Raw genomic sequence first — 22,176 nt, 5'->3', positions numbered from 1 at the left:
GGGGAAGTGAGCCCTCCTGGGCGGGGGCTGGGGGCGGGATTATTGCTCTGAGCGCCCTGTCCCCAGGGGGCCTGTGTAGAGGGTGTCAGGACTGGGGCCAGCACAGGGACACACGGCCACACAAACACACAGGTCACAGCACGGGGGTGGGGGTGAAAGGGTGGGAGGCTGGGCGCCGTATTGCACTTTGGGAGTGGGGCCAAGAGGGGACCCCCTCAAACTGGAGCCTGGGGAGGAGGCTGGAGGCCATCATGTTCCCTCCCCTCTCTGAGGGAGAGGTGAGACCCCCCCCTCCAATCTGGGGTTGGGGAAGAAGACTGGGGCAGCCATGTGTCTGGCCCTGGACGAGGCCACGGGCTGGTCCCTGGCCTCTGGTGGGACATCAAGGGCAGACGAGACAGCAGAAGTGGCTGTACGGGCAGTGGCCCTGGTCCCCACCCCTGCAGAATCCATCACCCCACGCTGGCTCAGCTGCCGAGCCCGCCTTTGCCGGCCTTGGCCTTGGGGGGCGCAGGGAGGCCCTCTTCACCCTCGCTGTCAGAGCTGCAGCCGCTGACATCTGTGATCTCCAGCTCCGAGTCGCTGTCCTCCTTCCCTCCCAGCGCAGCCTCTGGGCCCCCAGCCCCCGGCAGTGCCAGGCGAGGGGTTGCTGCCAAGCCCGAAGGGCGCTCAGGACCCAAACCCTCCCCTGTGGCAGCCAGTAGGGGCGTGGCTGTGGGCCCTCCCCCTGCACCCGTGGAGGGTAGGTGGCCCAGGGAGCTGGCCAGAGGGTTGGGGTAGAAGTGTGGCGGGTAGAGAGAGGGGGGCAGCTTGGGGAAGGGGCCAGCAAGGTATGGGTTAAAGTTCCAGGGGTACTCTGGGAAGGCTCGGCTGTAAGGACCCAGCAGACCAGGGGGCTTGGAGTAGCCAGTGGCACCTAGGGGGCAGAGGGGTGCCGTGTGTTAGGCAGGGCCACTGCTGCACAGTCACAGCTGCCTGCCTGGGCCTTAGTGAAGGGTGCCACCAACCTACTGCGCCCGCCCGCATGGCTCTCCCCACTGTCCCCATTCTCTTAGTGCCCCTGAAAGCCCTTCTCCCAGCTCACCCCCTTTTCCAGGTTTCCTCTGTTTCCCTGTGGGTCCTTCTCTAACTTTTAAACACACACACACACAGCAGGCTTGCCTGGCCTCCTGCCTATATGCTGTCTCCTCCCCATCTGTGCCCCTCCCCTTCCCTCAAACATGTGCAGCACCCCTTCCACCGGCTCCCCAGAACCTGGGGCCCTTACCACCTGAGCCCAGGAATGGGAAAGGGCTGTCCAGACGCAGTTTGTCCGTCTCAGGGGTGAACAGAGGTGCCCGGGCCCCCGGCTCTCCCAGGCGTGGGGCAGAGAACAGGGTCTGCAGGGCCTGGATAGGGAGGCAGGGGGGCCTCACTGCTCAAACTGGCCACCCCCTCCCCTGGAGCTCCAATGCTCCCTCCTGGGACCTCAGCATCCTGACTCACCTCGGGGGTAAGGGGAGGAGCATCTGGCCCGGGGGCCCCCCCAAAGGGTCCGGGGGTCAGCAAGAGCGGGGAGCCTGTGGTGGCTGCTGCCACATCCAACAATGGGTAATTGACAAGCACGACTTTGCTGAAGTTGAACTTGTAGGTGAACCTCTTCCCTTTGGTCTTGTGGAGGATCCGCTTGTTGTAGTAGTAGCTGTGGGGAAAGGGAGAAGGGGGATGGTGGGGGATCCCTGGGCCCATGCTGAATGCCAGCCACAGAGCACAACTGGGGAGACAGGCTCACAGAAGTCCCTGACCAAGGTCCCAGGGCAAGGGAGAGATGGGGCAGGGGCTGGGGGCTGGCCTGTGTGGCTCCCACGCCCAGAGCATGGGTCCTTTCTCCCTGCCCGCCTTCCACTCCCTGCCCGTAGAGACCCCTGGGTGTGATCTAATGGGATTCTGCCCCAGATGTCCAGGAAAAGCTCCCAGGGGCGGGGGCCCAGAGGAACAACGAGGGGAGAAGGGATGAGGCCCCGGCCCTCCTCACCGCAGGGCCCGGCTCAGCTTGTCATAGTTCATGTGGGGCTTGCACTTGCGGATGCCCCAGAGCCGGGCCACCTCGTCAGGGTCCTTGATGACGAACTCCCCGTAGTCCCCCTGCCAGGCGATGACACCCTGGTACTCCTCCTTCTGCAGCAGCTCCAGGATGAAGTGCCACAGCTGGATCTGCCTCGAGCCAGGGGACGACTCGGGCTTGTAGGCCCAATCTGGGAAGGCAAACCCTGGGGACAGGAGGCAGGGGAGTGGCCCCTGCTTGGAACCTGGGAAGCAGCCAACCCTCCCTGGCTCCTGGCCTCTGATGGGCAGCTGCCCAGCCTCAGCATCTTGAGGAACCTGATTCCCAGTCTCCATGCCCTGCTTGCCGTCTAGTCCCCAGATTGTGCCCATAATGGAAGAGAACTCAGCATCAGGTCCGTAACTTGGCACAACTCTCCCAGGTTCAGTGTCCTGGGGTGGAAGGTAGGAGGTGCCAGCTTACGGCATCCTTGACTCGGGAGAAGCTGGGAAGGGCCAGCTTGCAGGGAAGGGCACCCCCTCCACAGCATTAGCCCTTCTCTGCCACGCACCCACCCCTCTGGCCCCAGAGGTCTCTGGTCTCTTCTGCATTCTGAGCAGCCCGGATTCTTGCCATGCCTGCCCCCCGCCCCGTGCCACCTCCCTGCTCCATCTCTCCCCAAAGCTCCACGCCCGCAGCCCCACCCTGGCACATCCAGGCTGGGCCTGTGTGCACACATGTCCACATCTGTCATGTATGCATGCCTTTCATGCCCCGTGCCCCGCCCTGCATCCACGCTGTCAGTCTCACGGCGGTGTGTCTGCAGGCACACAGCACACAGCATGCCACACACACGCCCGCTCACCCTCCATGACACCAGCTACACCCTGGGACACACATGCCCCAGACTGGCACATGGCTGCTGGGACACAACCCAACACCATGTGCCACGGAGGCAGACATTCCAGACACCCAACATCGCACACCCATCCCCCACACACAGTTATACAGCTCCTCAGGCCCCTCAGAACTGGGGCTCACAACGAGAAATGCACAGGACCCCAGAGCCCCAAATAAGATAGTGTGCTGGAGACAGTGAGTCAGCATCAAGACACACGTGTCAACCTGGCTGACAGACACAGGGTGACACCATGACAGAACAGCCTCCCGACCTACCCACACGCTGCAGCTCCCACAGCTCACTCGGCATCACACACGTCACACCCTGACGGCACCCTGCACTCCGTGGTCCGAATATGCCCGGGCGTCAGGGGAATTGGAATGTGCTCGTGCACCCCGAAGTCTCACCATCCAGCAGGCCCCAGGACCTGGGTCCCACCTCTGTGCTCACTCCTGGGCCACGCCCTCTGTGCCCTTCCCGTTCCTCAGAGACCCCAGGCCCTGGCACCGAATAGAAAGGCAGAACTGGCCTACGAATAGCGAGAGCTGTGCAAGAACGGGAAGTCAAGCGAAGGAGGCAATGCTGCGCCGGGGGGCCAGCCTACACCCACTCGCTCTGTGACCCCCCCCCCCCCGCCCCGCCCAGCGGTTCCTTGCCCTCTCTGGCTTATGATGATTTCCAGGGAGGGAGGCAAGGACGAGCAAGGTCCAGCCCAGGCTGCTTGGTGTATAAGTGTGGGCACTAATGCCCCCAGCCTGAGGCTGCAGAAGGTCAGGCGGTTCTCCCCCAGAAGGGAGAGTTTTCTCTCAGCTCCATTTCGGTCTCTCCCACCTCAGACCCCAGGGCTCAGTGAGCATGCGAGCTCTGGCCCGTTTCACACCTAGAGCACATCCTATCACAGACACACCCACACGACCCCAAAGACAACAACGCAACCAGCCACACAATGCAGACACACAACCCCACCTGGAAACGCCTCCTGTCCTCAGACACGTTGTGCCTGCTGAGACAACTAGAGAGGACCCACAACCTCAGCACAAAGGTGCACATTGTGACAGGCAGCCTCCAGGACTCAGTCATATTCAGTGACACAGAGATGCAGGAACCCCCCCACACACACACCTCAACACAGACACAGCCCCCAGTGCACAGGCTCGGGGGTCACCCACCCTCCCAGCGCCAAGACACCCATCGGGAAAGCCGCACACCATGCAACAGACCTGCACGGGTCAGGCGCAGGGGCTCCACGCCGTTGCGGCAGGTGCACATTCTGCGAGCTGGGGACACCCCCCGATCCTCAAAGGCAGACACACTGGACACCCCAAAGAGACACGGCACGCCCAGCCGAGACACACTCGGTAGCTTCAGCTGCGCACGTACAAGTGCGCACACCAGCTTGCACACACAGACATGCTCGCCCGGTGTGACCCCTTCTTTCAGAAACACTCGAGGGTGACACAGGGACACACACGGTGGCCCTAAATAACCAGGCACAGAGTCCAGTCTCCACACACACACACACACAAGTGCACACACACACAGCCCGTCTGTGGGGCGTGTGACTTGGATTCAAATGCACATCCAAGCCAGTCTTACTGTCTACACCCCCAGCTCTGAGCACCCGCTTCTGAGCAAGCCGGCGTCTCTCCTGGGCTCTGGCTGGCGGGGCCGTGTCTCCAAGTCCCCCTGCCTGGATAGTCCCATCTGTCCATTTGTCCACCAGCACCCGGCCTGTGCCCCCTCTGGTCCCTGTCCCTGCTCCATCAGTGCCTGCCGGTCTCCAGACCCCCTGCTCTTCTCTGCCTGCAGGGCCAGTGACAGCGGGCTGAGGTGTGCAGGGCAGGCACCCAGGACCTCAGGTGCCTAAATCCTTGTTCCTCTCGGACCTCAGTTTCTCGCCCACCCTCTGAGAGACCCCCACATCCCAGCAGGCAGGTGGCAGGGACATCAGGCTGGGAAGTTTGTAGCCAAGTTTTTCATTAAGGAATTGGATTCAGGGGACCCTGACAGAGACCCGAAAGGTGGAGGGAGGAGAGTCAGAGATCAGAAAAGGAAGGGCTGCTGGGAAGGCCCAAGGGCTGGGGGTGAAAGGGTCCAGGCCAGTTACCGGGGGTCCAGAGAGCCGGCAGGGCAGGCGGGGCGAAGAGAAGGTCGGAGACGCAGCTACAGTCCATGGTGGAGCCGGCCCTGCAGAGAGGCCGGGACAGACGTGCAGGGACAGGACGGGAACAGGCGGGAGAGACAGACAAGGGTCAGCACCAAGACCCTGCCCAGCCTGACGCTGGCCCCCCTCCCCCCTCCCCTGCCCCTACATTCCGCCTTGGCGCCCTTGTGCTGGTCTCTCTCCCAGCCCTGTGCCAATGATGCTTCCCCCCAGCTGCGCCTCCCCTTACTCTGTGCCTCGATCACTAAGCACCAGGGTGCTCCCAGCCTCCATCCTCGCTCCTCTCCCCTCTCGCTCACTCACTCACTGGCTCTCCAACCGCCCGCCCCGCACCATCTCTGCCGCTGTCTGCTGTCTCTCCGTCCCCGTCTGGTGCCCGACCTCTCCCTCTGTGCGTCTCTGGGTCTCCCTCTGTCTCTGGCTGTGGCTGCCTCAGACTTCTCTCACTCTGAACCTCGCCCCCTCTCAGGGTCCCCGGCTGACCCCCAGATGTTTCGTCCAGCCCCGCAAAGGAGCTCCGCACTCTCATCTGCCTGCCCCGAGCTGGCCGAACCGGGTGCCCGCCCAATGGGCTGGGAGGGGACAGGCCTAGCCCTGCCCTCCGCCCACCTATCAGCAGAGCGGCCCCCAGCGCCCGCATGTGCACTCCCAAAGACACCCGTCCCTCCACCTGCGGCCACCCGCACACCCGGCCACTCGACCTGCTTCCCTTCCCCAAACACCTCTTTCCCTTCAGACCCGCCCCCGCCCCAGACACTCCTGCCCCTCTACGTGCCTCCTCGCAGACCCAGACTCCCTCAGGCACTTCTCCCTCTAAGACACCCCACCCCTCCTTGCCCCCCTCTCTGAACCTTTCCCCTTTCTGACAGCCCTCCCCCTCAGGTACCCCACCACCCCAGGGCCCCTCCCCTCAGACACTTCAGCCCGCATACTCTTCAATACACATTCCTCTCAGACTCCCTGCTGCTCCCCAAAGAGCCCCCACACCCTTCAGAATCCCACAGACACTCTGCTCCCCCATAAACCCCACCCACCTCGCCCCCTGGACACCCAGCCTTGTCAGATAGCCCATTCCCCCACGCCCTGCAGACGTCTCCCATCTCCCACAGCCCCCCTCACCCCAACCCCCACAGCGGTCTACTGACACCCCCCACACCTCCAGTCGCCTCCAGCTCAAGCCCCTCTGGGGGCCCTGCCCGCCCCACCTTGTCCACCCCCACAGGGTCTGCCTCTGTTTCCAGCCCCATCTGCCCAACTTTCTCCGCTGGTCTCCCTCCCCGTCTCCCCCTCCTCATCTCTCTCCTTACTCAGTGTTTTTTTCCCCCTTCTCTGTCTCCTCCCATCATCTCTCCCATTTTTCTGTATCTCTTCTCTCTTTCCTTGTCTCCCCCCAACGTGGGGTGTCTCTGTCCCCATCACTGGGACCTTCTGCCCCTTGGCATCTGCCTCGGTCTCTCTCTCTCCACCACTCAATCCCTTTTCCTATTTCTCTGTCCTCCACTTCCGCCCCATCTCTCTTCTCCACGTCTGTCCCCCTGTCCCTGTGTCTCTCACTCCCTGTCTCCCCAGTTCTTCCATCTCAGTCTCTCTCGCTCCCTCTCACTCCACCATCTGTCTCTTTTCCTCCTTCTCTCTGCGTCTCTCTAACTCTCCCATCTCTGTGTCTCTGCCCCCACCCAGTCCTTGTCTCTCTATCTCCCTCCCCTCTGTCTCCCCATCTCTTTCCTTCACCCCGACTCCGCACCTCTCCCTGTCCACCTCTCCTACCTCCCCGGCTCTCTCTGCCTCTCTGGGTCCCCTCCCTCCTTCCCCCCCCCTCCATCCCCCCCCATTGGCCCCTCTCATTTCCGTGTTGGTTTTGATTTCTCTTCCCGACGCTTTCAACTCCCCGCCGCCTCCTCCGGACACGTTATAACGAGGAGCCGTGGGATCGGCGCTCCAGGCCCTGCTCCCACGCTCCCCCGCCGTCTCTCTCGCACGCGTCTCTGCCATCTCGCGGTCTCTGCCTGCCACTTCTCCCATCTCTGTTTCCCGCCTCGGTCCTGTAAGGCCCACCCCACCAGGACTGGGTCCCTGCCTCCCCATCTCGTTTTGTCCCCTTCCCTGCGTTTTTGCCCTGACTGTCCTGGTTCGAAGCCCCCTGTCCCCTTTCCCGTGTCTCTGGGTCCCCATGTATCTGTCTCTGGGTCATGCTCCCCCCAGCCTCTGTGTCCCCACATAGCTCTGCTTCTGTGTCTCTGGTCTGCCTGTCTCTCTGTCCCCGTCTCCGGCTCTCTCCGTGTCTCTCTTTCCATCCCAGTGCCCATCTCTTGGGGCCCCTTTGATCTTGCCCTGCCCCTGGCGCCCCCCTGGCCCCATTGATCACTGATCGACCGGAGGAGGCAGTAGGGCCTGCGGGGGCCAGGGCTGCAGGGCAGTCAGGGGTCTGGTAGGACAGCAGCACGGACAGACAGACAGACAGACAGCCCCAGCCAGGGTGACTATGGAGGGGAAGCTGCTGCACCCCCTGCGGCTCCCCACCGGCCTGCGCTGTGCGGATGGGGACTCCGGGCGAGCTTTAATTTTTAATTTTATTTTGCTTCCTCCACCCCCCTTTGCCCCCCATCTCCACCGCCTGCAGCCATGGCACTGAATGTGTGTGTGCGTGTGCGTGTGCACGCAGCAGTGTGGAGAGGGGCTGTGCAGGCCGAGGCTGCCTCCCTGCTCTCCCTGCCAAACAGACACACAGACCCACACAGCAACGCAGGTGCACACACCACACCGTCACACACAGCACACCTCGCAGACCCTGTCAGCAAACACACACCACACCGTCACACACAGCACACCTCACAGACCCTGTCAGCAAACACACACCACACCGTCACACACAGCACACCTCACAGACCCTGTCAGCAAACACACACCACACCGTCACACAGCACACCTCACAGACCCTGTCAGCAAACACACACCACACCGTCACACACAGCACACCTCGCAGACCCTGTCAGCAAACACACACCACACCGTCACACACAGCACACCTCGCAGACCCTGTCAGCAAACACACACCACACCGTCACACAGCACACCTCGCAGACCCTGTCAGCAAACACACACCACACTGTCACACACAGCACACCTCGCAGACCCTGTCAGCAAACTGACACAGCACACCTCGCAGACCCTGTCAGCAAACTGACACACCACACCGTCACACAGCACACCTCACAGACCCTGTCAGCAAACTGACACACACACCGTCACACAGCACACCTCACAGACCCTGTCAGCAAACACACACCACACCGTCACACACAGCACACCTCACATCCCTGTCAGCAAACACACACCACACCGTCACACACAGCACACCTCGCAGACCCTGTCAGCAAACACACACCACACCGTCACACACAGCACACCTCGCAGACCCTGTCAGCAAACACACACCACACCGTCACACACAGCACACCTCGCAGACCCTGTCAGCAAACACACACCACAGTCACACACAGCACACCTCGCAGACCCTGTCAGCAAACACACACCACACCGTCACACAGCACACCTCGCAGACCCTGTCAGCAAACACACACCACACCGTCACACACAGCACACCTCGCAGACACTGTCAGCAAACACACACCACACCGTCACACACAGCACACCTCGCAGACCCTGTCAGCAAACTGACACACCACACCGTCACACAGCACACCTCGCAGACCCTGTCAGCAAACACACACCACACCGTCACACACAGCACACCTCGCAGACCCTGTCAGCAAACACACACCACACCGTCACACACAGCACACCTCGCAGACCCTGTCAGCAAACACACACCACACCGTCACACAGCACACCTCGCAGACCCTGTCAGCAAACACACACCACACCGTCACACACAGCACACCTCGCAGACACTGTCAGCAAACACACACCACACCGTCACACACAGCACACCTCGCAGACCCTGTCAGCAAACACACACCACACCGTCACACAGCACACCTCGCAGACCCTGTCAGCAAACACACACCACACCGTCACACACAGCACACCTCGCAGACACTGTCAGCAAACACACACCACACCGTCACACAGCACACCTCGCAGACCCTGTCAGCAAACACACACCACACCGTCACACACAGCACACCTCGCAGACACTGTCAGCAAACACACACCACACCGTCACACACAGCACACCTCGCAGACACTGTCAGCAAACACACACCACACCGTCACACACAGCACACCTCACAGACACTGTCAGCAAACACACACCACACCGTCACACAGCACACAGATGTGAGATGCATGTGTCAACAAAATCTTATGCACAAAGAATGTTACAAAACACATCACACAGACCCACACAGCAACTCCAGCACACAACACTGCCATGTCAAAATAGTCATACACATCATGACTGTCACACACACATCATGATCATTCGCACAGAAATAAAAACATACGATTGTACACAGATACACATACAAGACATATGTTAATTCAGCCTCACATATAAACAAAGGCCCACAAACACAAATCACAGGCACACACCAAGGTTCACAGTCAATGCAGATCCACCAACCACAACGCCACACAGAAGCAGAGAGGCACTCGGGCAGCGAGGCACGTGCACCCGCACAGCAAAGCCAGTCACACACACGAGACACAAAAGCACTAGAGACCCTGCGTGCACACATGTTGTGTCACAAATGGGGACAGAGATGCACACTCACACGTGCACGTGGCTCAGTCTGATCAGTGGCACACTCAGATCCACAGGCCACCTGGGTGAGGGGCTGTGTGGGGACAGGGGTGGGCACTCAGAGGGAAGCCCGCCTGAGGCCCCACCAATCCTGCTGCCACCTGCCGGCTGTCCGCCTGTCTGTCCACCCACCGCCCTTCTCAAGTGTGCATCTGCCTGTGTGTACATGTGTGTAAGGTGTGCCATCGTTTCAGGTGCACTTCTGGTGCTGTCTCTTTAGAGACAGGTCTGGCCTCTCAGGCCCCACTGGGAGTCAGTGTCTCTGTCTCTCTCACTGAGGGTCTTGTGGCTCCATCTCTCTGTCTGCCTCTCTCTCCAGATATCTCTGTTTCCGGGTGTCTCTGTTTCTTGTCTCTGTCTCTCGGCATCTCTGTCTCTCTCTGTCCCTGTCTGTCTCCCCTCATCTCTCTTCACCTCCCATCACTGGGGCCCCCTGGGCTGGGGTTTAACCAGTTGTTTTGATTTCTCTAAGCTGCTCCGGCCGCCTCGGGAGCCGCCTCGGGCCTCACACCCCCCCACCCAGCCCCTTCATCCCTCACCCAGCCCCCCCCAGCTCCCCTTAACACAATCTGCACAAGTGGAATGAAAATTGATTTTTTTTTTAAATTTCATATCTTCTCCGGGGCTCTGTCTAAAGAGGAGAGAGATGCGGCCCAAGACCCTTCTCCCTCTGCCGCCCCCACACGCACACACCAACAGGCACACACACACACACACCCCCTGACAGGCTGCCTGCACCCGCCCAGGGAACACACCCCTCCCTAGGACACACACCACGCAGGGCACATCCGTGCGCACACACGATGCAGACACGCAGTAGACCCCGCACATTCCCTCTTGGGACACCCACCACTGGGCCCACTTCCCACACCACACACAGCCTGGCTGCCTGCTGTCACACACAATATGTGTGTGTGCTCACACACACACCTGTCCTCTAGATTACGTCCATGTCCACGTGCACACAAACCCTGGCACAGGGACTGTCCCGTCATAGGCACTAAGGGGACCCAGGAGGACAGGGTCAGGAGGGTGACAGGGACCCTCCTGCCAGGATTTGCCCCACCCCCGAGGTCACCCCCACTCCTTCCTCTGCCCACACCAACCAAATGCTCTGTCCTGACCCTGGGTCAGGGTGCGCCTGCGCCTGGGGTGCACGCACACACATGTGCACACACACACCTCGCTATGCCTCTGAAGGCTGCACACTGTCCTCCCCACCCAGGCACACGTCACACAGGCACACACAGGCACCAGGCACACACCCACATTCACATGTTGTCACAGAGACACAGCCCCCCACATCATAGGGCACAGCTCACACAAGGAGCGTACACACGTCACACACACACGCAGCCACACACAGGCCCGGCAGGCTTAGGGCTGGTCACACAGTATCGCTCACTCAGGTCTTATGAACTGGCACGCCTCATCCAGCCTGCGACATCCTGCTCCCCCAAATGACGTCACACGTGCATAGGCACATGCACGCACAGCAAGCATTGTTCCCGCCTGACCCCAGACTCGGGCACATGCCCACAGGCTCAGAAACACAACAGACCTCGTAGCACAGACACACTGCCACACAAGCTCACACAGCCAGGCTCTGAGGCAGATTTGAGGGGATTTTTGTGACCTTTTCCCACAGCGGTTCTCCCCTCAACAGCCAGGCCCTTGGGGTCCTACTGGGCCCCACTCAGCCCTGGGTCTCACTCGGTCCTTCCGCCCCGTCTCCCTTGGACCAAGTGCTCTCGTCTCCTGGCCCTCAGAGCTGGGCTGTCCTGTGCTGGCTCTCGGACACGCCACACAGTACCCAACCTGAGAAGTCCAGACACGGCACAACTTCGGAGCTTGGACAGTCACATGGACGCTCACACTGGCTTCTGCGTGGAAGTCACACACGTGCTCTCGAACACACATCTTTCTTTACCCAGGCACCTGGACTGAGTCACCTGCGCCGAGGAATGCACACATCTCCACAAATCACACTCCAACCTGCTGCGACACAAGTCACACAGTCACAGGAAACGACAGCTAAAACGTCCCCATACACAGACGTAGTGTCACACATAGTCACCAAAGCTTACACACACATGCACGCGTGCACACGCACATGGCAACCTCCGCCGAAGCTGCATTATGCATGACAGACGGAGGGACAGTTTGCAGACAGACAACAGGACACAGGCTCCCAGCCCAGAGAAGGCATCGGAGGTGCTGGTTTAGGGTGGTTAGGAGGCACCGAGCCAGGGCAGGGATGGAGACTTCACAGCACCCTCTCCCAGTCTCTCCCTCTAGCTGGCATCTCTGTCTGGGTCTCTGTCTCTCTTCCTGAGTCCCAGTCTCTGCACGAATGTCCCTGGGGCTGCAGCCAGCATGCAGAATGGTGTCAGTGGGGGGGTGGCAAGAGAGTGTCCCCAGGGAGGTGGGAGCCGCAGTGCCACGCACCCCGACTACCAAACAGCACCGGGAGAGGGAGGTGCAGGCAAAACCGCTATGCGGACCCAGAGCTCAGGTTGCTCCCCTAACCCCTGCAGGGGGAGCCCTGCCCTTCCCTTCAGAGACCCGGAGAGATGGAGGCAGTGCTGGAGTGGGAGGCGAGACAGAGGGGAGAGACACCCAGAGAGGGGCAGAGACAGAGAGAGGGAGAGAGACAGAGACAGAGGTCAGGGGATCCAAGTCAGAGAAACCCGGAAAAGGTGAGTGAGTCAGGCTTGACAAAGTGAATTAAAGAGCTGGAGGTTACGGGGAGAGAGGTGCTGGAGGAAAGACCCTGGGTCAGGGAGGAAAGAGAGGAGGGGGCAGAGATGCGGAAAATTGAGGGATTAGGGCAGAGGTGCAGGAGTGGATGACGGAAAGCCTGCAGGGCAGAGGTGGGAGGGACAGGGAAGGCCCGAGAGCCTGGGGCGCAAGCTGATGGCCCTGTGAGCTCTGGGCCATGGAGATGCCCACCTAGGCCCTTCAGCAGTGCTGGGGGGTCAGCTCAGGGCTACCACCCCAAATCCAAAACCCTCCCTTCCCCCTCCTCACCTCCACCTGGCCCTATATCCCCACACCCTAGCCTGCCTCACTCTGAACCCCAACCTCCTCCCAATGCAAGTTATCCCTCAATTCCATCTCTCACCCCTCTTGTCATCCCTAAACCCCAGGCCCACCAGGCTGCCTTGGCTGGGCCTTCTGGCCCCCAAGCCTTCCACCAGAGAGACAGTGACAGACGGGAGCTGGCCAGAATGGCCAAGGGGCAGGGCACTATGTGTCCTGTTCACGGGGCCTGGCGCCAAGTATGTGCTCAGGAAAACATGTCTAAATGGAATTCAGATGAAGCAGAGCAAGGCAGGGGAACACAGACAGAGAGATGGTGAGTCAAAGGGACAGGAAACCAGAGAACAAGGGACAGAAATGGAGGTGCAGCAGCACAACCTGGGGCAAGGGTGCAGAGGGACAGGGATGGGGAGAGAAGCAGAGGGACGGCATGGCAGAGGCACAGGTCGATGGGGGACTGACACACAGAAACAGAGAGGAACAGGGAATTAAATGATGAGGAAATGGGCTCAAAAATGGTGGGGAAGTGGGTGACCGAGGGTCAGAGAAAATGAGGAACAGACACACTGGGTCAAAGGCCCAGGAAGGCAAACATGAGGGGCAATGTGGGACAGTGAGGGAGACGGAGACACGGGGACAGGGAAACAGTAGACAGAGAGCAGGCCAGAGCACCCTGGCAGGGCCCGGTGTGGAGTCGGGCCGGCTGGAGCTGGGTGCCAGGGCTGCGGAGAATCCCACAGGGCCGGAGAAGGGCTGGGGTCCCGCAGGCTCGGGGAGGCTTGGGGCTCCAGGGGCATCGTGCGGTGCTAATTCAGCGCCATCGATCAGACGGGATGAGAGCAATAAATTATTGTGACAAGATGCAATCCTGGCCCGCGCACTGCCGCCGAGCGGATCGATCCCTGTCCCCAGCCCCACACTGGTCCCATGCCCAGGCCTCGGCCGGGATGCCTCTGCCCACCTCTCTCTCCATTGCCCCCACCACACACACGCTCACCGACAGCCTGGTGGGGCTGCGGCCCTTGGGAAGGTCGGGAACAGAGAGGGACCCTGGGACAGATCGGACACTATCTGTCCTGGGTCCTCTCACTGCCCTCAGCACCCATCGTCACCACAACCTGGGCGGTGGCAACTGTCATGACGCCCATTTCTCAGGTGTGGAAACTGAGGTCAAAGTTTCACAGGGGTGAATGCTGATGCCTGGATTTAAATGGGGGTCAGTATGCCTTCAAGACCCCCAACATTTGCACTGTCAGAGAAGAGAGCAAAGGACAGCGAAGAGGAGGGAGGACACAGACAGACAGAGGGTGAGACAGACAGCAGGAAGGACACAGAAACAGAGTCAGAGAGCGACAAAGAGCCATGAAGAGATACAGACACTGAGAGAGAGTCAGAAGCAGGGAGACAGAGAGCACGGGAGGGAGGAAGGCGACACAGAAAAGACTCAGATTCAGAGACAGGCAGAGGAGGAGACGGCACAGGGAGACAGAGGAAGGGAACAAAGGCAGCACGGGCACACAGGAAGCAAGAGCAGGTTCAGAGGTGCCTGTGGAGACGATAGTTCCACAAAGCAAGGTGTGTCTGGGAGACAGGTGTGGGGTGGCAGGCAGCTGTGCTGGCTCCTGGAGCCCGGGGAGCGGGGTCCGCTGGGCATGAGGATTCGGCTGACAAACTTGGCTGGGAGTCAGTGTCAGAGAGTGACAGGTGTTAAGGCAGGGAGGTGGGCGTGTCCAAGGGCAGGAGGGGAGGGAGAACGTGAGGTTGGGGTGTTGGAGAGCTGGCAGGTGATGGAGAAGCAAGTGTGGCCCCAGTGACCACGTGGACAGAGAGTCTTCGAAGGAAGCAGGAGGCAAGGACACAGGAATGACTTCAGTAAGGTGGCTTCAGTTTGCCTCAAATGTCCACTATCCAGCAGTTTCTGAGACCTTAAAGAAATGACTCCATTTCTCTGGGCTCAGTTTCCTCCTCTATAAAATGGGGTAAGAGGAAGCACCCAGCCTCATAAGGGCCTCCTGAGGATGAAATGAGACAATGGACATGAAGAACCCAGAACAGTGCCTGTCGCGGACACAGGTGCAGTAAGTGGGCACTGGGAGCGTGCTAAGAGGAGGTGCTACTCCAGGAGGGGCCGTGGGCCAGCAGCAGCAGCATCCCCTGGAGCCTGTCAGAAACGCAGGGCCTCAGGCTGCCCGCAGACCTGCTGCATCAGAACCCCTCGGGCGAGGCCCCGACCTCTGTGTTCCGACGAGCCCCCACCCCAGACATTTCTGGCGCACGCTGCAGTCTGAGAACCTCGGACCTGAGGGATTCTGCAGGATGCAGCAGGCAGGTGTGTGGACGGCTGGGAACAGATGTGACGTGTGTAACAAGAGCTTCAGGTGTTCCTTATGCTCACCAAAAAGGTGTCTGCCTCATCTATCCTTGAGGAGACATACGCCAGGGGGCACGTTCCATGAAAAGAGACAGGTGTTTCCAGAGGGGAGCAGGCTGGAGACAGGTGTGAGGGATCTGAAGGTCTATCGAGGTGTGGAGGTGACAGGTCGCACGCATAGGTAGTGAAGACGAGCAGAGCTGAGACCAGGTGGTCACGGGTACAATGGGTACAATGTTTGAAAAAGCAACGAAGAGACAAGGGTTACATGGATATCGAGGAGGAGGATAGAGGGGGACCCAGTACTGGGAGTCAGGTGTGCGTCCGTGGGGCAGGAGTGTGGCCAGGAGTAGCTGACCCGTTCGGGGCCAGGATGCGGGCGGGGGGGAGGGGGCGGCGGGGGGGGGGGGCGGATGACAGAGACCCAGCTGAAGAAAAGTGAAACAGAGAGAACGATTAAGGAAGGCCGTGTGGAGTCTCAGGCCTTATTTGCTGAAGAAATGAATGAACGCGATACCAGAGCAGCCGATGATGTCTGAGGCAGACAGGTGAGGAACAGGCGGGTGCGTGGAGATACTGGTGTGACCTCGTGCAGCAAGAAAAAGGAAGTAAAAAATATGGGATATTAGGTACGCAGGAACAGAAGGGACGTGGACAGAGAGTACATGAGGGGTAGGTGTAGGGAAGCAGGCGTACAGATGAGGCAGACACCTGTGGCCCAGCAGATTCCCCGAGCTGTGCAAACACGTGTACGTGTGAAGTGGTGCTGTGTGTTGTGAAAGACGGACAGGTGGAGACAGAGAAACAGTGAGGAGCCAGATATTCGGTGAGCAGCAAGTATGCACATGGGACAGGTGTGGCTTTCGGAGGACAAGGGCTTGTAAGGGACATCATGGCAGGAGAGAGACATGAGGAAGAAGGACATACACGGTACCCAAGGACCAAGGCATGTGTGAGCGCTCAGCTGGTGTTGGCTGAGGAGACAGGTGGCACTGGCGCACGTGTTGTCTGGGATGAGTCGCCTGAAATGACAAGTGGGGAAGACAGGTATGGCGGAATGAGTTGCAAGTAGGTGTATTTATGTAAAACGATGGCAGATGAAGTCCGAGGGAGCTAGGTAGGGGCAGAGAGAGTGGTACGAGGCAGGTGTGTTCTTAGGTGACACATGTGTGCGAAGTGCTTCTGGAAGGACAGGTGAGAGGGTGGACAAGATTAAGACTGCAAGGGAGAAGTGTGGCTGAGAGCCAGGACCGTGGGAGAGGACAGGTGTATCTGAGGCCAGACCAGGAGGACGCACATGCAGTGCGAGAGTGCCTCTGTGCAAGGAAGGGGCGTGTGTGTGTGTGTGTGTGCATATATGGTAAACAGGTACTGCTTGAGAGGACGCACGTGTGAAGAAACATGAATGTGTGAAAAACAAGTGTATTCACAGTTTTAGGGGACAGGTGGGATGGTGCAGGTACCGGTAGGAAGGGGACAGAGTGCTATGAAAGCAGGTGGATGCAGGGATTCAGGTGGAAAGGGCAAATTTCGGAGAGCAGGTATGACCTGGAGAGGCAGGTAGGAGGAGATGCTCAGGTATGAGAGATCATGGGTATCTTTGGGGAAGGCTTCAAGGGGACAGATGTTACCTGGAGGCAGCAGGTAAGAGGAACAGGTGAGAACTATGGGGGCTGATGAAGAAAACAGATGCAGAGGACAGATGTTACCTGCAAGGGGCAGGTACAAGAAGACAAATGTTACCTGGAGGTCCAGATGTGTGAAACTAAAAGAGGAACATGATGTGGCAGATGTGTTGATAGACAAGTGTGGATAAAAGGTGTTACCTGAGGCCACAGGTGCGTGCAGCATGACTCTTCCGGGTGGTTTGCTGCCTGGGTTTCACTCGCTCCCCTCCCTTGCCCTCCCCAGAGGTCAGTTCTGGCTCTCCGATCCCTCCCGTGGTTCCAGTCCTCAGCGGGGCACACAGTTAGTTCTGGGCTTGGTGAGGCTAGGCCTGCCGGGCAGCCGGTGCTCCTGAGGCTGCTTGGCGATGCGGAGCGCGTCTGGGCCTCGGCGGGCCGGCAGGGCGGGGGAAACGGGAGGGGGGGCCGTTTAGCCGTGATAGATCCGCGCGCCGCTTGTCTCTTAATCTCCGGAGCGACCGATCGATTCGCTATTTCCCTTTGTTGCCAGAAAATTCGATCCTGGGCCTGGAATTAGGTCCCCGGCTTAATCTGAGCGGAAACCAGCGAGGGGGAGACAGAGACAGAGATGCTGGGAGAGACAGAGACAGAGAGATAGTGAGAGACAGAGAGGCAGAAACAGAGAGACAGAGAGATGCTGAGAAAGATGCAGAGGGAGAGACGCAAGGAGATTCTGAGAGTCTAAGAGTTGGACCCAAAGAAATAGAGATGCTGCAAGAGACGAAGAGAAACAGACGCTGGGAGTTAGAGTGGACGCAGAGATGCTGGAAGAGACAGAGACACAGTAGGAAAGAGGCAGCCAGGGGAGGGAGGGCACAGGTGGCTCAGCATGGCCCTGTGCCAGGTGTGGAATGACTGGGACAGAAAAGGTGTGTGGCACAGTAAGCCACATGACCCCAGAAGAGCAGGCCAGCGCCCCCACCCCGAATTGTGCAGACCCCAAAATGGGCCCAACTGTCTTTCCCAGAGCCCCTTTGACCCCATCACACCAAATATCCAGATCCAAATGTGCAGACCCTCAGCCTTGAGCTCGAGCTCCGAATAGAGACCTCCCAGCCCCCCAAATCCAACCTCACGCTGACCCAGCCCCAAATATCCACCCACCCATTCCTGACCCCCAGCCCCAAACAGTCAGCTCTCAACTCCAAATACCCAGTCTCCTGGCTCTGTACCCCAGGTCCCAAATTTCAAGCCCTCAGCCCTGGCCTCTAAACCCCACCAGGACTCTTGCCAAATGTCCAGACTCATCCTCAGGTCGGCCCGCCAGCCCCATTCCCAAATATTCAGACCCCAGTCTCTCCCGGCCCCGCTCTCCCACGCTCTCACAGATTTCCTGGCCCCCTAGCCTGATCCCTATCCCGGCCCCCTGCCCGGAGGGCCCACCCCCAGCTCTCGCCCCCATTCCCACCTCCCCAGGGATGGGAGAAGCCCCACCCGTCCCCACTGCCCGGGCGGCGACCCCACCGCCTCCCCGCCTCGGGCTCCGGCAGCCCCGCTCGGAAGGTCTCCCGGGAGCACTCAGGCGCCCCGGCCCCCGCCCCGGGCAGGAATCCCCGCCCCCCATCCCCGCCCCTGCGCGTCCCGCCGCTCACTCACTTGCTGGGTTTGCGCATCCGCCCCGGTCCGGAGAGAAGTGTTTAAAGTTCGGGTCCCGCAGCCATGGCACCGCGGCGTCCTGGGGAGGGGGAACCGGGGCGAGGACGGGGCGGGGGAGGTGCCCGGAGCCCCGGGGGTGGGGGCGCAGCAAGAGGGGCGCGGACAGAGAGCGAGAGTCACTGAGAGACCGGGACAGAGGGAGACCCAACACAGAAAGACAGCCAGAGACGGGCGGAGCAGAGACTGGGAGACGCGGAGAGACACCAAACAGAGACGCGCAGAGAACGCCGCAGACGCGGGAAGCTGGGGACGGAGCTCTGGGCGGGCTGCGGCGCCGCGAGCCGGGCGCCGGGCCGGACCGAGGGCGCTGGGGTCGGCCTCCTGCCCCTCCTCCTCCTGTTCTTCCTCCTCCTCCTCCTCCTCCTCCTCCTCCTCCTCCTCCTCCTCCTCCGCTCCTCCACGCGCCTCGCGCCTCCCGCCCTCGCGGCCGCCCGGCCCGGCTCGGCGCGCAGATATATGGAGGCGGCGGCGGGCGGTGCGGGGGGAGGGGGCGGGAGCACGATCGATGGAATATAATTTTCCTCAAACTCGGAAAATAAAGTTCAGAGCTGATCAAATTTGAAAACAGATGTCGAATCGCGACTCTAAATAAGGTTCGATCCCGGGACTGAGAGAGTGGGGGTGGGGGCGGGGGTGGGTGCAGGGGCGGAGGGACCCCCTCCCCTCCCTGCCCTGCCCCTCCCCTCCCGAGGAGGACGCCCTTGGACCCACAGGCCAGGCGTGAGGTGGAGGTCAGAACCCCTGCTGGACACGCCAAATTGGATCCGGACACACACACACAGCACGGATAGCAGACACACGGACATAAGGACACATGGATACAGCAACACGGACCATGCACTCTCACACAGGACTGCCTAGTGGGCACATGGACACTCCACCCCACTCAGGAACACACACGCAGAGAAGTATGTACACAAAGAGATGGACACACAGCCTGTACACACTGGCCCACCCTGACCCACACTGACCCACAAACTGGGCACATGCACGCACAAGACCCATGGGGACTTACAGCTACACCCCCACCCCTGACACACAAAGCCTTCACTGACACACGAGGCCGGGGCGTGTAGACAGACACACAGACAGGCACACACAGAACTCAGGCAGGCAGGCACACTGACAGCCCCTTTCCAACGCCCACACAGTCCCAGGAGCACACGCCTACACCTGCAGTGACAAGGGCCCACTGATCTGCTCCCACCAAAATAAGTAAATACCCCCTGGTCTCCAGCCCTGAGAGCAGCAGCCCCTGGCTCCCTGGCCCTCACTAATCCCTACCCTTACTATCGACCCTTCCCATCCCCTCCCTGGTGCCTTCCCTTTACCCCTTCTCCCTCTCCCTCTCCTCACTTCCCTCCCCTCCTCACTCTCTCATTCCCAGGTCAGGCTGCCCTGCCCTCCAAGCCCGGAAGCCACATTCTCAGCCCCTACAGTCATCTGTCTCAGAAGGGGGAGGGGTCTGGGGAAGGACAACAGTCCCTGAGTGGACACGGTGGCTATGTCATGGCCAGGACAGCTCTGCCGGGCACTGCGGGGATGGAGGAGGCTTCAGCAGGCTCCAGCTCCACCACCGCTCACCGCTCAGCCACTAGGCATCCCCAGACTCAGTTTCTGCATCTGTAAAATGGGGCAATAATGAAGACTCCGTCCTAGAAGTGTCGGGAGGGTTAAGCAGCAGGGCAAGGGCGTAGTTGGCACGGTCCAAGCACCAAGCGTGCACATGCTTGCTCGGAGCATCACCACGTCGATGTGGTCCAATTCAAAGTACGGGCCGTTCTGCTAGAAAATGAGAATTCCCTCACTGCCTCTGCCTGAGCAACACTCTTTCAGGGAGTCAGCAAGAAGTCCCTGCACTGGGTGTCTCTACCCCAGCAGGAGGTGGTATCAGGGAACCCTCGGGAGGACCACGGCCCTCTGGTATCCACAGCAAACCTGACTGCACGCTGCATCCTTGAAGACAGCTCGCCGGCTAGACACGCATGCCCCTCGCGTGTCTGTGACACCCACCAGGCTGTGGAGAACACTCTCCCAGCACCTTCGCGGTGCATGGCTCTGAATGCCAAGGAGGGTGTTCTGGGGCAGCCTCTGTGGAGTGGGACTCATCACCTCCACGTGACGCCCTTTGGGAGAGAGAAAACACCAGCCACCCGAAGGTGGCTATGACACCCTTCGAGAGAGCTAGAACACCAACGGGAATGGATTGGATGACCAAGAAATGTGCAAAAGGACACCTGTGGAGAGAGGAAGAACACCTGAGGGGAAAGAGCCTGATGGACCACACAGGTAGCAGCCTCCAATAAGACAGAACACTCTCTGGGAAGAAACCGCTTATTACAGTGCACACAACACCCTTCCAGCAAACAGAACCTCCTCGGAAAGTTAGTGACACCCGTTAGACAGCCAAGAGCACCAGCAAAGAGGGCTCCCACACTCTTTACCTCTAAGCCCCACCTTTGGGAGAGAGGAAACCATCCCAGAGTGTCAGCAACGCTTATTAGACTGCGGACGACACTTGTGAGGGTCTCACAATGCCCAGTGGGGGTGGGGTATGGAAGCCCCCACCCAGGGAAGGCTCTGATGCCTTTGGTGGCCAGGACCTGCTAGGCTAGACAACACGCCAACAGACATGTGAAAAACACCCACGTGACTGCTCAGAACAACCCCCCCCCCCCCCGCCCCCAAGACACCTTCCTGATTTCTGTGACATCTTTTGAGCTGTGCGTTCTGGGGCCTTCTACGTTCCCTCTCTGAGCCCCAGGTGGTTGGGAGGGTTCATGAGAAAGAGGACATCAGTGTGCCAAGCCCTGTGCACACCGAGAAGGCGCTCCGTAAAAGTGAGAGTTCCTGCTACACAGCATTTCCTGAGGAGGGTGTGCCCCCCACCGAGGCTGTATACCCACTCATTAGCGGTATCGCCAACACCTGCTCGACTGAAGAAAGCCTCTCGCAGGAGGGGGGCCATTAAGCAGTAGTTAATATCCCCGGGAGGCTGCAGTAGCAGACGACTGTAGTTAAGACCCCCGGGGAGAGAACACCCTCAGGATGTTTAATGCCCCCTGGAAGGGAGGGAGAGAGAGAGAGAGAGAGAGAGAGAGGGAAGGCAAGCACACCCTCACCAGCCTTTAACACCCAAGGGAGAAATTTATTACCCACAAAGGAGACAGGACACCCCTGGGGTCTGTCACCGCCATTAGACTCGTTATAAACCCCCAGGCAGTGAGAGGCCCCCTCTGTGAGGACCAGCACCTCCCTTTAGAGTGCATTGAACACAGGGAGTGAAACCAGGACAGGTGTGAGCTGACCCCTTTACCCAGAAATGCATCCCTACAACCCACTCCCCACGCGACCCGCCCTGAACCACGAGATCACAAGAGCTGGGGCGGGGGGCAGGGGGGACCGGACAGTTTCTGGGCACGATCAGAATAAACACGACAACGAACATTTCCACGGTATTTGCACTGGACCAGGAACCGTCCCAAACTCTACACTCAGACGAACTCTTTTCATTCTCAGGACAACACCCCTGCGAGGCAGGTGCCATTAGGGTTATCCCCATTTTACTG

The 22,176-nt window shown here is 59.8% G+C and overlaps 1 protein-coding gene across 3 annotated transcripts; it reads right to left on the bottom strand.

Moving 5' to 3' along the window:
* Nucleotides 1–6: 6 nt before the first annotated feature.
* Nucleotides 7–18,929, bottom strand: ERFL (ETS repressor factor like). 3 transcript variants are annotated; one of them, XM_053915368.1, is made up of 6 exons: nt 18,548–18,929; nt 5,032–5,111; nt 2,015–2,249; nt 1,486–1,681; nt 1,268–1,388; nt 7–916 (listed from the first exon to the last, which is right to left on the bottom strand). In XM_053915368.1, the coding sequence occupies exons 1-6, from the start codon at nt 18,562–18,564 to the stop codon at nt 468–470; spliced, it is 1,098 nt and encodes a 365-aa protein (XP_053771343.1). In that variant the 5' UTR covers nt 18,565–18,929; the 3' UTR covers nt 7–467. The 3 variants fall into 3 exon arrangements, with proteins under 3 accessions (XP_053771343.1, XP_053771344.1, XP_045041388.2); XM_053915369.1 differs by lacking the exon at nt 18,548–18,929 and adding an exon at nt 18,360–18,455; XM_045185453.2 differs by lacking the exon at nt 18,548–18,929 and adding an exon at nt 15,291–15,396.
* Between the last annotated feature and the right edge of the window lie 3,247 nt (nt 18,930–22,176).

The sequence above is a fragment of the Desmodus rotundus genome, chromosome 12 (genome assembly GCF_022682495.2).
Source record: "Desmodus rotundus isolate HL8 chromosome 12, HLdesRot8A.1, whole genome shotgun sequence".
Classification (NCBI taxonomy): Eukaryota; Metazoa; Chordata; class Mammalia; order Chiroptera; family Phyllostomidae; genus Desmodus; species Desmodus rotundus.
Note: the sequence above shows the minus strand (reverse complement) of the source record. Positions and strands in the feature narration are given on the sequence as shown.